The 12,653-nt window shown below is 36.2% G+C and overlaps 1 protein-coding gene across 3 annotated transcripts; it reads right to left on the bottom strand.

Moving 5' to 3' along the window:
• Positions 1 to 6,579: 6,579 nt before the first annotated feature.
• Positions 6,580 to 8,963, bottom strand: LOC106752607 (exocyst complex component EXO70B1-like). 3 transcript variants are annotated; one of them, XM_022777206.1, is made up of 2 exons: positions 8,683 to 8,963; positions 6,580 to 8,611 (listed from the first exon to the last, which is right to left on the bottom strand). In XM_022777206.1, exon 2 carries the CDS (start codon positions 8,578 to 8,580, stop codon positions 6,592 to 6,594), a length of 1,989 nt encoding a protein of 662 aa, XP_022632927.1. In that variant the 5' UTR covers positions 8,581 to 8,611; positions 8,683 to 8,963; the 3' UTR covers positions 6,580 to 6,591. The 3 variants fall into 3 exon arrangements, with proteins under 3 accessions (XP_022632927.1, XP_022632928.1, XP_022632929.1); XM_022777207.1 differs by having other exon boundaries at positions 6,580 to 8,421; XM_022777208.1 differs by having other exon boundaries at positions 6,580 to 8,331.
• Positions 8,964 to 12,653: the final 3,690 nt, after the last annotated feature.

Below are 12,653 nucleotides of genomic sequence, written 5' to 3'. Positions count from 1 at the left end.
CTAGACTTTTTTTACTTTCCAAAGATACAATGTTCACAAGGTCCAACATCAACATGCTTTAAGTTGGGTATTTTACCTTTTGACATCATGAGTTTCATCCATTTCTCGCTTATATGCCCAAGCCTATCATCCCACAAACAGGAACTATTTTCAACTTTTGCAACTGATATTTATCTTCATCTGCAATCATGTAAAGAGATTCTTACTTCTTTCCATGAGCAATTGATAACTGTGATATTTACTTATTATTCACACTTATTTCAATCTCTTTTTCATGTGTTTTTGTGTTAATTCTCATGGAAAGATGTACAAATTGTACTTAATTATTCTTAGATTAGTATAATTGTCTTTGTGTGTTTATTTTGTAGGAAAATGAAGATTGGAGAAGAATAAAGTGTCTCTGCCTGCACCATTCACTAAAGTCAGGAATTATTCGCCCAAGTCGTTAAACAAACCCACTCGCCTAAGCGAGTGATGTGGCTCGCCCAAGCGAGCTATATTATTTTAACTCGCTCATCGAGTTCTTCAATTCGCCCAAGCGAGTTGACTTATTTTGGGCACTCATTAAGTGAGTCGAGAGCGAAGCACAAAAGTAGTTTTTGATAGTGTGGACGCTGCAGAAGCTTTGTAGCTCGAGTTTAGGTGCTTCCAGGGTGCAAGGACGCCAGCTTTCATCATCCACTCCACCATTTCCTATCCATCTTGCTTCCTAGATGTATAGGAGTTGCTAAAACACCATTTCAATGGGGTTGGAAGTAATGTATTAAAACTTTGTAAACTTCTCTGTTTAATGCATAATCTTTGATGAATCTGGTGTTCTAATCTGGTTATATCTATATATGATGGAAATCTATGATATTTGAGTGATTTATTCATTGGAAAATGCTTGAGACTGTGAACATAGGTAGAACAACTAAATGTATTCGATTCTACACAGATTGAAGCATTTGGTATCATAAACATCATGCTTAATGCAAATTTTGTGTCTGAAACAATTAAGGGGTTAGTGTTTTTGCAAGAAGGTTTAGAACCACTCATCTAAGGGATTAGAGACTTGTATGCTTATGATGTTGATGCACGATTCTAGAAAAACTATATTTTGTAGAGAACACTGAGTTTTAAACATGAAATACAACCCCGATGAATCTAAACTCGACTCTATTTTATAATCTATAAATGTGAAATTTTATTTAGTTTGTTTACAAAAATCATTTGATGTTCATAATTATAGCCAAATTAGTAAGTAATCACAATTTTCCAATTCAACACAAATCTATTCAGAAAATGATACTTTAAATTACCATTTATATTACTTGTGTGCTTTGGTGCACTTGTCGAAGATAATGCCTAACAACAATAACAAGATTACCTTTCATATATATTAGTAATCGATTATGACTTGCCATAATCGATTATCACAAGTAATTTTGAGAATTTTTAAGCAAGTTTTTTTACTGTGCGCATTCATTAAATATGCATAATCGATTACCATAAGTGGATAATCGATTATCACACGTTAATTGGATGACAACGGATTTTTGGAGGTATCCATAAGTGAGATCTCTATAAATTGGATTAGGACTCTCATTCTAAAATAAAAAATACTTTGTATTTGAAATTCTTATTTGTTGTGTGTCGTTATAAGTGTTATAGGGTTTGTGTAACCCTTGTGTGTTAGCTTTGAGAACTTGGTATTGACATATAGCAAGAACTTTCACGGGACTTGTGATTGAATGTTGTTGTTGTTGCTGAGTTAAATTATGTCATCCCTTATGAAGATCCAAAGGAAGTGCTCATCCTTCGTGAAGCATTCAGAGAAGGTGTTCATCCCTTGTGGGTTTCAAGGAAAGTGAGTTTCATCTCTTGTGGTAACAAGAGCGGTGTTCTAACCTTAAGCTGTGTTATTTTCTTTGTGATTGTAACAATTGGTTGGTTTGTGATAGTGAAGCATTAATTCTCAATTGAGATTAACAATTGGATGTAGGATATGTGATCTGAACCAATATAAAAATCACCTATGCAATTTTCTCTCTTCCTTACTGTTTCGGGCATAGGTTTGAAGCCCCTTACTCAAAGCACTCCAGGTTGTCTTGAAGACTAGACGGGCTCGTTGAAGAGCGGACATGCTCCCTAGTCCCCCTTGTACTCCAAGTTATATTGTTCATTCTCCCTCCTCCTTCTCCAAACCATGGGGGCGAGTACTCAAAGCATTCCAGGTTGTCTTGAAGACCGGACGAGCTTGTTGAAGACCGGACGTGCTCCCTAGTTGTCTTCGTACTCCAAGTTATATTGTTCGTTCTCCCTCCTCCTTCTTCAAGCCGTGGGGGTGGGTACTTGTTAAAGGCACTCCGACGCTCAAGTTAGTAATGTAGCCGAGCGGTTTGCACAACAAGCTGCTATATTATGTATAGTGTTTTTAAAGTCATACCTGAGACCTTTATTTATACTAGTTGTAGTGGGCTTTTACCTTTCACTGGCTTAATAACGGCCCAATCATACCTTAATCTGCCTTCGAGTTTTGATGAGTTATTATTGTTTGTAACCAACCATGTGGTCGGCCTTGATTGTCGGTCAGACTGGGTGGTCGGCTGGTTGGTGCCTAGGGGACCATATGGTACACAAGCCCCCCAAGCCCGAGCATGACGTTCTGCGAAGGGGTTTTATACATGGCCTTCCTAAAAAGGACGGGTTCTTTGGTTGGCTTTCGTCCCTAAGTCCTCTTTGTTTGTTGATTAAGATGAGTGGATGAAAGACAAAAATGGGTCGTGCCTTTGTCGGCCGAGCTGGATAGGCTAATAATCCTGCTTAAGTGACATGACATGGAGATCCAAAGTCATTTAAATTTTGGTGAGACCGACTGGGATTCCTTTGGGGTACGGCTAAAGAGTTGAGGTCATTGGAGGCCGAATGGTTGGTCGAGTACCTGTGAGGCCATGAAAGGCCAAGCAATTGGCGCCAGCTGTAAGGTCGTGCAAGGCCAAGCAATTGAGGTCGGACGACCGAAAACTTTAGTGTTGATGCCAAATTTTGTTAAGTACCTCTGAGGCCATTGACGACCGAGAAATTAGGTTGGACGACCGAATGCTTGAATGCTTATGCCATATTTGGCTAAGTACCTGTGAGGCCATGGACGATTAAGCAATTGAGGTAGGACAACCAAATACTTGGCAGAACACGAAAGGCCGAGCATTTAAGGCTAGACGATTGAATGCTTGAATGTTGATGCCAAATTTGGCTAAGTACCTCTAAGGCCATGGACGGCCGAGCAATTGAGGTCGGACAGCCGAAGGCTTTAACACTAATGCCAAATTTGGCTAAGTACCTGTGAGGCCATGAACGGCCGAAGGCTTGGATGCTGATGCCAAATTTGGCTAAGTATCTGTGAGGCCATGGAGGGTCGAGCAATTGAGGCTGGACGACAGAAGGCTTTAATAGTGATGCCAAATTTGGCTAAGTACCTGTGAGGCCATGGACGACCGAAGGCTTTGATGTTGATGCCAAATTTGGCTATGTACCTGAGGCCGTGGATGACCAGGTAGTTGAGGTCGGACGGCCGAAGGCTTTAACACTGATATCAAATTTGGCTAAGTACGTATGAGGCCATGGACAGCCGAAGGCTTTAATGCTGATGCCAAATTTGGCTAAGTATTTGTGAGGCCATGGACGGTCAAGCAATTGAGGCGGGACGACCGAAGGCTTTAACAGTGATGCAAATTTTGACCAAGTACTTGTGAGGTCATGGACGACCGAGCAATTGAGGTCGGACGGTTGAATGCTTGAGTGTTGATGCCAAATATTGCTATGTACCTGAGGTCGACCGGATAGTTGAGGCCGAATAGCGAATTATTAACACTTATTTAGTCCCTATAGATTTAATTTTACAGTCGTATTAAGATAAAATAAAAGAAACACCGTATACAAAATTGAAAAATTATTATCATTATGATTTTCTAAAATAAAAGTTATATAAACATTGTGAAGACTTTTTAGTTCAGCTCTCATTTTCCATTTGTTTATATTAGTTATTTTGTATTTTATATTTATATTAGTTATTAAATATATGTAAATACTTACTAATATAGAAAAAGGTTTAAATCATTTTTTGGTTCCAAAGTTAAGTTCTGATGTTCAGTTTAGTTCTCGCTTTTAAAAATGTCAACCTTTAGTCCCTATGATATGAAAAATGTATCAAATCAGTCCTCATGAGAGCACTTAATGAACAACAAATCACAAGTTTTCATACCTAGGTATCCAATATTTTGTGATTTGTTAACGGAAGGTGTTATGAACAACAAATCACTCAATGAACTTGTGATTTGTTAACGGATAGGACTGATTTGATACATTTTTTATATCATAAGAACTAAAGATTGACATTTTTAAAAACAGAGACTAAACTGAATATCAGAACTTAACTTAGGAACAAAAAAAGATTTAAACCTATAGAAAAATGATGAGTTTTGAAGATCAATTAAAGTTGTGATCTCATGTCATACAGATACACAGAGATGGAAATATATAAGTTGTTATAAACTTTAATTTACAAACTCATTTTAAAAAACAAAATAATTGAGTTAAACTTAATATTTATCTTCATAAATTCTTTTCTGAGTCATTTAGGAGTTTATCATCACTGGTTAAAGTTATCATATTATTTGTGTGAATCAAATAAAATTAAAGTAATTTTTTGACGATCAATAAAAATATCCTTAATGAATCTATTAATTTTCAAAGCTAAAAAATAATCTTTCACAACATGAATAATAGAGGCAATCATTCTCCAAAATACAATAATTGATCCAAACTATTGTTTCGTAAATGAACAAGCCAACGAACAAAACCACACGTCTAAGGTCAACGAACAAACCATGTTCCTAAGGGTGTGCTGATTTCACCCTAAGTATATATTCTATCACTAAGTAATGCAAAACGTGGTAATATCTAATATAGTTCAAGGATTGGCATATCCATAATTTAGGATATGGGCTTATCATGAAAGTTGATTAAAGATTTTTAAAGGTACTGAATGTGTAAATTAATTGAAAATTAGATCCTAAATCATTGTTTAATCATTAACAAATCGTCAATGTTGATTTAAACTTATAAATATTACAAATGAGGATCTTTTTCTTTAAAAACATATCAATTAGAAAAGGACTAGACCTCATTTTGTTGAGCATAAAAACTAATTAATATTTTTTTAAAATAAACGTGTACAATACTAACTTAAAAGCCAATATTGATTTTTTTTTTTTTTCATTTTGACTTAAATATAATTTTGCTGTCTCTGTTTAACTTAATTGTTAACATAAATAAATAGATTTTCATATTGTTTTAAAATCTTATAATTTTATTGTATCTTTTAATTTTACGTATATTTTTATATTTTAATAAACTATATTATTTCTAATAATACCGGAAATGAACACTTAATCTATAGTCCTATTAAGATAAAATAAAGGAAATAAAATTTGAAAAATTGGTTAACATTATAATTTTCTAAAATAAAAATTATGCAAACATTAGTGAGGATATTTACTTAACTTTTTTTCAGTTTATTTTATATTAGTGGTTTTGGGATATTTTTATTTTATATTAGTTACTAAATCAAGGTAAACACTACTACTAATAGAAATAATGAGTTTTTAAGGTCAATTAAGGTTGTAAACTCAAGTTATTTAAAAAAATAAAGTAAAATTAAGATGTACAAATGATTGTAAATATTAGTTTACAAAATTAATCCTATATATTGAATTAAATTTAAAGTCAAAATGTAATTTGAATCATCTAGAAATATATTTATTAAACCTATCATATAACTAATGCTTATAAATAAATAAATAGAATATCCTTTAGCTTAAATATATTGCAATAGGTAGTATTTGACTTAAATTTCAAGAAAGGAAGCTGTAATGATATTTTATAAAACAGGAAAACAAAATTATGAATGAAACAAATAGAAGAAAAAGTATTTTTAATATCTTAAACAACAACCTATTGATGATACTATGGTGCGGAGGAAAAGTTCTACATAAAGGAAATTTTATGAAAACTTAAATCATGGCTCAAAATATGTTGAAATTTGATTTAATACAATTTTAAGAAATATCAGTATTATTGTATAGTTTGATTTAATACAGTCTAAATGTTTATCATATTTAGATGATTATTTTTTAAGTTTTTCTAAAGATGGATTTCACGATCAAATTTTAGAGCAAAAAGTGATTCATTTTATTATAAAAAAATTTAAGAAAATGAAAAAAATAATCATCATGAAATATACAAAATGGCGTCCAATTAGCAATAAACAACGTTAATATATAACATCACGTCGCATGTTAGCATAATCCGATGTCATATACCTAAGATAATGTAAATAAAAAATAAAAAGTAGTTATAAAATAATGTAAATAATTACCTTTTATTCTTTTCAAATTAAATATTAAAATTATTAAAATATTTTTATATTTAAAGTATGTTTTTCTTAAATTTTTTTTTTTTTGCTATTAAAACTTTGGTTTGCTATTTCTAAAAAAGACCTTACATAATCACCTTACAAAATGTAAAAAAGACCTTAAATTATTGCAAACTTCATACAGTTTTCTTGTCTTCCAGAGTCATCTCATCATCTAGCATAAACAAATGGCTGAGACAATTTTGAATGTCTAGAAATCCAAACTTACTATAATGTTCAGCTTGATTATCAAAAACATCTCGAAACCTCTCACAAAACTTTTTATATTCTGGCAACAAAAGCTCCTCTATGGATTTTATAATTCGTTCCTTCAGTCGCTTATCAGAGACAGTCCATGTAGATTGAATTGTGCATGTCTCTTCAAAGTGCAGGTTGAACAAATGGAACTTTTTTATCATTAACTCCGCTACCATATCAGCCTCCGCCAACTCATTCGTCTCAACCTTCAAAAAGCCCACAATCTTATTCCACGAACTTCTTAGATACAGGTTGTAGTTTTGTTCCACCTTTGCTGTGTTTTGTCGAAACCAATCATCGTCAAATTTCAAATCATGCGTCTTTTGTTCTATGTAGNTGAGATTATTGATCATAAAAACAGAGCCCAATGCAGGGTCGGCGTAGTACTCTTTAGACTTGGCTTCCAATTCGCTCTCTAACAACTCAATCATCCTTTCTATAACCACCCAATATGAAGAATTCCCGATGCGGTAAGTANGGTCAGCCCTTTGCNTTATCTTACCTTTAGACATTGTATGGATGTGGTCCATTGCTTTCTTAGTAATCAGATGAAGCCCTCCATCNGTAACAGGTGCCTGCACATTNTNGGGATAAGTAAGTTTCCTCAACTTGTTTAGCATAGCCAATCTTTGCAGAACGTCTTGAATATCATCTACAAACGACAATTTGTGAAACCAAACCGGCAAGATGAATTCCTGTATCAACTCGCCCAATTGCTCCGACATTTTAGGGACAANGTTGAANAAAAGATTCGGCAAATTCCCAGTTGTCATGGTGGTATCGGCAAAACTCACTAGTCCAATCGTCAGTTCNTTGCAAACCTTGTNGAAGAAGGCATCCGCAGCGACAGAGAACNCTGAAAAGAGGTAATCGCAGAGTCTCCTTTCATTGGGAAACAGTATCTTCGAAGTTGCCTTGCACGTTTTTAACCACTTCTCAACGTCCTCATCGTTGGGCGTTTGAAATTGCAACCCAAGTGCCCGCCGACACTGTTCTGCAAACTCCTTTCGCCATTTGCTGTAAATGTCGCTGCATTCCTCCGTAAAACCTCCTACCACAATCAGCTTTACGATTTCTTTAAGACGGCTTATAATTTCAAACGGAAGCGCATCCATCACCAAGTTGATGTCCGGATCCGGTACTTCCAACATTTGAGTCTGGTCCTTGTCTTTGGAGTCAAACACGGCTTTAAGGTATTTATCCACGTGACTACAAACCATGGGAACAAGCATCCGATTCTCCATTTCAAGCTCCTTTATACAGTCGATGAGCTGTTGTTGGACAGAAAGACCATCAACAACGCTTCCATTTTGTGAAGCTGAATTGCTTTGAATAAGATCCCCATCTTCTGGTGAGGCGCCTAGAGTACTACCGACATCAGCATTAGCTTGTTGTTCCATGATAACAGGACTGCTACTACTAATTGTTCCTGAATCATCCACTTGAATGATCACTTGATTTTGGTTCAGGAGCTGAAGATTCTCCCCTTGTGTGTCTCTCGGATAGTGACGAAGCTGGAGGAGAGAATAAGTGAAACCTGCTCCAACCGTGATTAACCACAGTTTGATCTTCATGAGTTGTACTGTTAAACCTCCGCAGAAGAAATATAACAGATCAATCTGGAATCCAAATTGAGTGAGATTTGACAAGCCAAGCGACATGGTAGCAAAAGCAGCACAAGAGATGAGGCTGTATGCATCAGGTTTACCCTTCACCACGTTATCAAATAAAAAGGAATAAATAGAAGTGATTATTAGAACCAAAAATGCCAAATGAGCTTCCAACCGGAGAGAGGTGNAGCTCGACCTTGCAGGTGTGAACAAGACGGCTAGGCAAATGATGAAACTGAAAACAATATAAAGAAGCATCTTCCACCAGCTCCACTTTCCCAGTAAACAGCTGAAAGAGGAACTGAGNGCATAACAGANCAATCCAACAACAGATGAAGCAAGACATACAAGTTTTAGTACCTTTGGTCTCTTCAGCCATCTTAGAATTTGGTTCAGCATTAGCAAGGTTTGCATCCAGTAATTCACCCACCACAAACAGAGACCCCCGATTTTTGGTTGAGAGAAACCCCTCACCGTGATTAAAGTGATCCTGGTTATTTTTTGGTCTCCAAGTAAAAAACAAAACAATTTGTTGACCTAAAAGTGCCAANTTCATCTTCGGAGAACTCGTACTCTAAAAACAAAATGGGAAATATAATTTTTTTTTTGAAACCCAGTACGACCACCTCATAATCATTCTCACTAGTAATATAGTCATTAAAAGAATTGTATTTATAAAAAAATATCTGTGAATCAAATAGAATATAGGTTCCTTTATACGGCAAATGTTAGGAGTCGTCTCTGAAAATCTATTTTCGTTCCTTATGATTTTGCCAGTGTGCAATTTTTTTTGTGTTAAATTTTATTTTATGTTAACAGTCAAATAAAAAATGTTCGATTTTCGAAAACGGAAAGTTATATTTTTAATTAAAACTTTATAAAAACAAAAATTTCATCCAAGAAACTAAAGAGAAAAAAAGTGAATTTAAACTAAAAATGCTTACACAATTACACCCAGTGAGTCAAGTAGACCCCAGGCGTTATCTGTGTGAGAGGTTTCCATGATCTTTCGGAGAAAAATACTTGCGGGTTGTGAATGTTGTCCGAAGGAGTTCTTTCCTGTTAGTAAAATCATGAAGCGTGTTCAATTGGATGAAGAAAATAAAGATAACCAATATGTTTGTTTGACAACCTTTGTGCCAATTTTTTGACGGAAGACAGAGAGAAAGATCCAAATTCTTTTCCTGCGGTTTTCCTTCCACTCTTCCACACGCGGTTTCCCTTATCCTCTTGCTCTATGTTGTGATATTGAGATTCCAAATACACCTCCTTCACACTTACATAGATTTTGTTATGATAGACTTTAATTATAACTTTGATACCATATTATGAAATCGGTTTAATTCCATAAAATTGACTTGTAAGTTGAGGATTACGCTCACTTATATATTATAAATTGGTGTTACTTCTAGTAGATGTGAGACTTCTAACACAAACCACCATCTCTCCACCATTGGTCTTGCCCTTTTGTGTTCTCTCACATTGTTGCTCTCGTTTACTCCACCGTTCGGAAGTATACCTGCCAAAGGTCCTCTGATGCCAAAGTCAGTAAACTATCCATACAATAGCGCAGTGCAGTGGCAATAAATATACAGTAAATGTGACTCACCTACCTCTTACCTTTGACCTGTATTTATACTTTTTGCCATGGGCTTGGGATTAATGAAATCTTAAACACAACCTAATCCCAACCCAATGACTCTAATTACCACTTACCTTAATATTTGTAGAAAAACCTTATTACTGACTTACACCGGAAGTCCTACTTCTAGACATCCGGTCTAAGTTTAGGATTTCTACTATGCTCAGTTTGGCTGTGGCCAGGTCTGCAAGGTCGTCCGGTTATCTTCTTGATTGTGGGGTGGTTAGATGGTCATCTGGGCCATACGATACACAAGCCCCCCAAGCGCTAAGCAACATAGTTGATATTGCGTTATTAATGGGGATATTCTTAACATATGAGGGGTTCGTTGAGGGGCGACCGACTTTTATTTGGAGTGTCATTTGGCGGGAAAACACACATGTCATAAGCTTGTGTGGTTTCCTTCTCGGGTAGTTGAAGCGTCTTCAAATCTAAGTCGTTTGATGTGGCACTCTCTAACGGTTGTGGTGGTCCAGCTATTTTCAAATTTTTTTCTATAAATAGGTGGGTGGGGTTCTATCATTCTCACCTTTTTTTCGTCCTAATTTCTTCTGCTATCAAACCAAGAATGTCGTTCTTTTTCCAAGGTAATTAATAAATGGAAACTGTTGATGTCGCTTCATTGTCTTAGTCGTCGGGCATAAGTGGCGGGGGTGCATCGGGCGGTAGCCTTCTTCTCCAAGCTTGATGTCGTCTTCCTACCTCGAAAGGTTCGATCGGGATGGGGGTTCTCGTCTTCGGTCTCATGTACATAGCGGGGAGGGGGATTCAGGGCCCCAATCTCCTGTATATAGTGGAGAAAAGGGTCATCAACAGGGTGGCCATCCACCTGCTAAGGGGGGGGGGGTCGATATTGACGAGGATGAAGATATACCAACGGGTGGCTTGCTGGTCGTTCGAGGGTATGGATGGGCACCTCATGATGTATTTCTTTCCAATGATCAGCAATGTGAAGTGTGTCAAATTCGTCTCCCTTTTAGAAAAGTGTCTATTTCGTCCACATACAGAAAAAATTTGTGTCAATCAAGTCATCTCCGTTAAATACAAACTAACGGTGTTAACTGCATTATTTTCGCTTAGGCTAAACTTTCTCGCCTGAGCAAGATTTGCAGAAAACTAAAACACAAGTTTTGCTGATATTTTCGCTTAAGCTAAACAATTTTCGCTTGAACTAGATATTTTCGCTTAAGTTAAAATATTTTCGCTTGAGCTAAAAATTTCCTGCAACTAAAGTTGAGCTACTGAAACTCTTTCGCGTGAGTGAAACTTACTTCGACTGGGGCTAAAACTTGGGGTGCTCACTTGACATAAGTTTAGTGGCTTCACGGGAATAAGTTTAGTGGGAGTATTCCGATGAACATAGCGGATTTGGTCTCGCTGAGGGATTTCGATCTTAATGGGAATGAGTTTGTTGGGTTGATTCCGCGTGGTTTGAATGGGATGAAGTTGGAGTGGTTGGATTTGAATAATAACCATTCCTGGGTCCGATCCTTGATTTTGCAGCGGATAAAGTGAGTTTTGCAAGCAATGATTTTTGCTTGTCGAAGCCTGGGGCTATGTGTGCATTTGAGGTGATGGCGCTGTTGGATTTTCTTGGGGGGTTGGGTTACCCTAATATTTTGGTTGATTCATGGAGTGGCAATAATCCGTGATGGAGGTAACGAATACACTGTTCAATTATTAAAGACCATGCAATGGAGGTAACATTGGATTCTCTTGTTGGATAAAGTACCACTAAGGTTTAAGTTATTCAAAATAATCATTTCCACCTTTCCAACACTATTGCACTTTATCCCCAACCATGACCCATCACACAAATTATTGCCATTCCATGAATCAACCAAAATCTGAGGGTAACCCAACCCCCCAAGAAAATCCAACAGCGCCATCACCTCAAATGCACACATAGCCCTAGGCTTTGAGAAGAAAAATCATTGCTTTCAAAACTCACTATATTCGCTGCAGAATCAGGGATCGGACCCATGAAGTGGTTATTATTCAAATCCAACCGCTCCAACTTCATCCCATTCAAACCACGCGGAATCAACCCAACAAACTCATTCCCATTAAGATCGAAATCCCTTAGCGAGACCAAATCCCCAATGTTCATCGGAATACTCCCACTAAACTTATTCCCGTGAAGCCACTAAACTTATGTCCAATGAGCATCCCAAGTTTTAGCCCCAGACGATGTAAGTTTCGCTCACGCGAAAGAGTTTCAGTGGCTCAACTTTAGTTGCAGGACATTTTTACCTCAAGTGAAAATATTTTAGCTTAAGTGAAAATATTAGCAAAACTTGTGTTTTAGTTTTCTGCAAATCTTGCTCAGGCGATAAAGTTTAGCCTAAGCGAAAATAATGCAGTTAACACTATTAGTTTGTATTTAACGGAGATGACTTAATTGACACACTTCAACCAAATTGGGGACGAAAAAAGCAATTAAACCTATTTTAACAAATGTAAATAAACAACGTCCTAATATAGTTATTGTGATTTACTTGATCACACAAAAGAAAAATGCTACAAATTTGTCGGTTACCCATCCAATTATTTCAAGAATCGTCCCAATAATGTTGCTAATTAAGTTAAATCTTCACCTCCTTCCTATGCCGATTTAACTCTAGCTTGATCTAAAAAATGCATCAATTTTCTTTCAACAAAAATTTAATCTGAAATTACTTGATATTGC

The sequence above is a fragment of the Vigna radiata genome, unplaced genomic scaffold (assembly GCF_000741045.1).
Source record: "Vigna radiata var. radiata cultivar VC1973A unplaced genomic scaffold, Vradiata_ver6 scaffold_153, whole genome shotgun sequence".
NCBI classification, from domain to species: domain Eukaryota; kingdom Viridiplantae; phylum Streptophyta; class Magnoliopsida; order Fabales; family Fabaceae; genus Vigna; species Vigna radiata.
The sequence above is the reverse complement of the archived record's forward strand: the minus strand, read 5'-3'. Positions and strand labels throughout refer to the sequence as shown.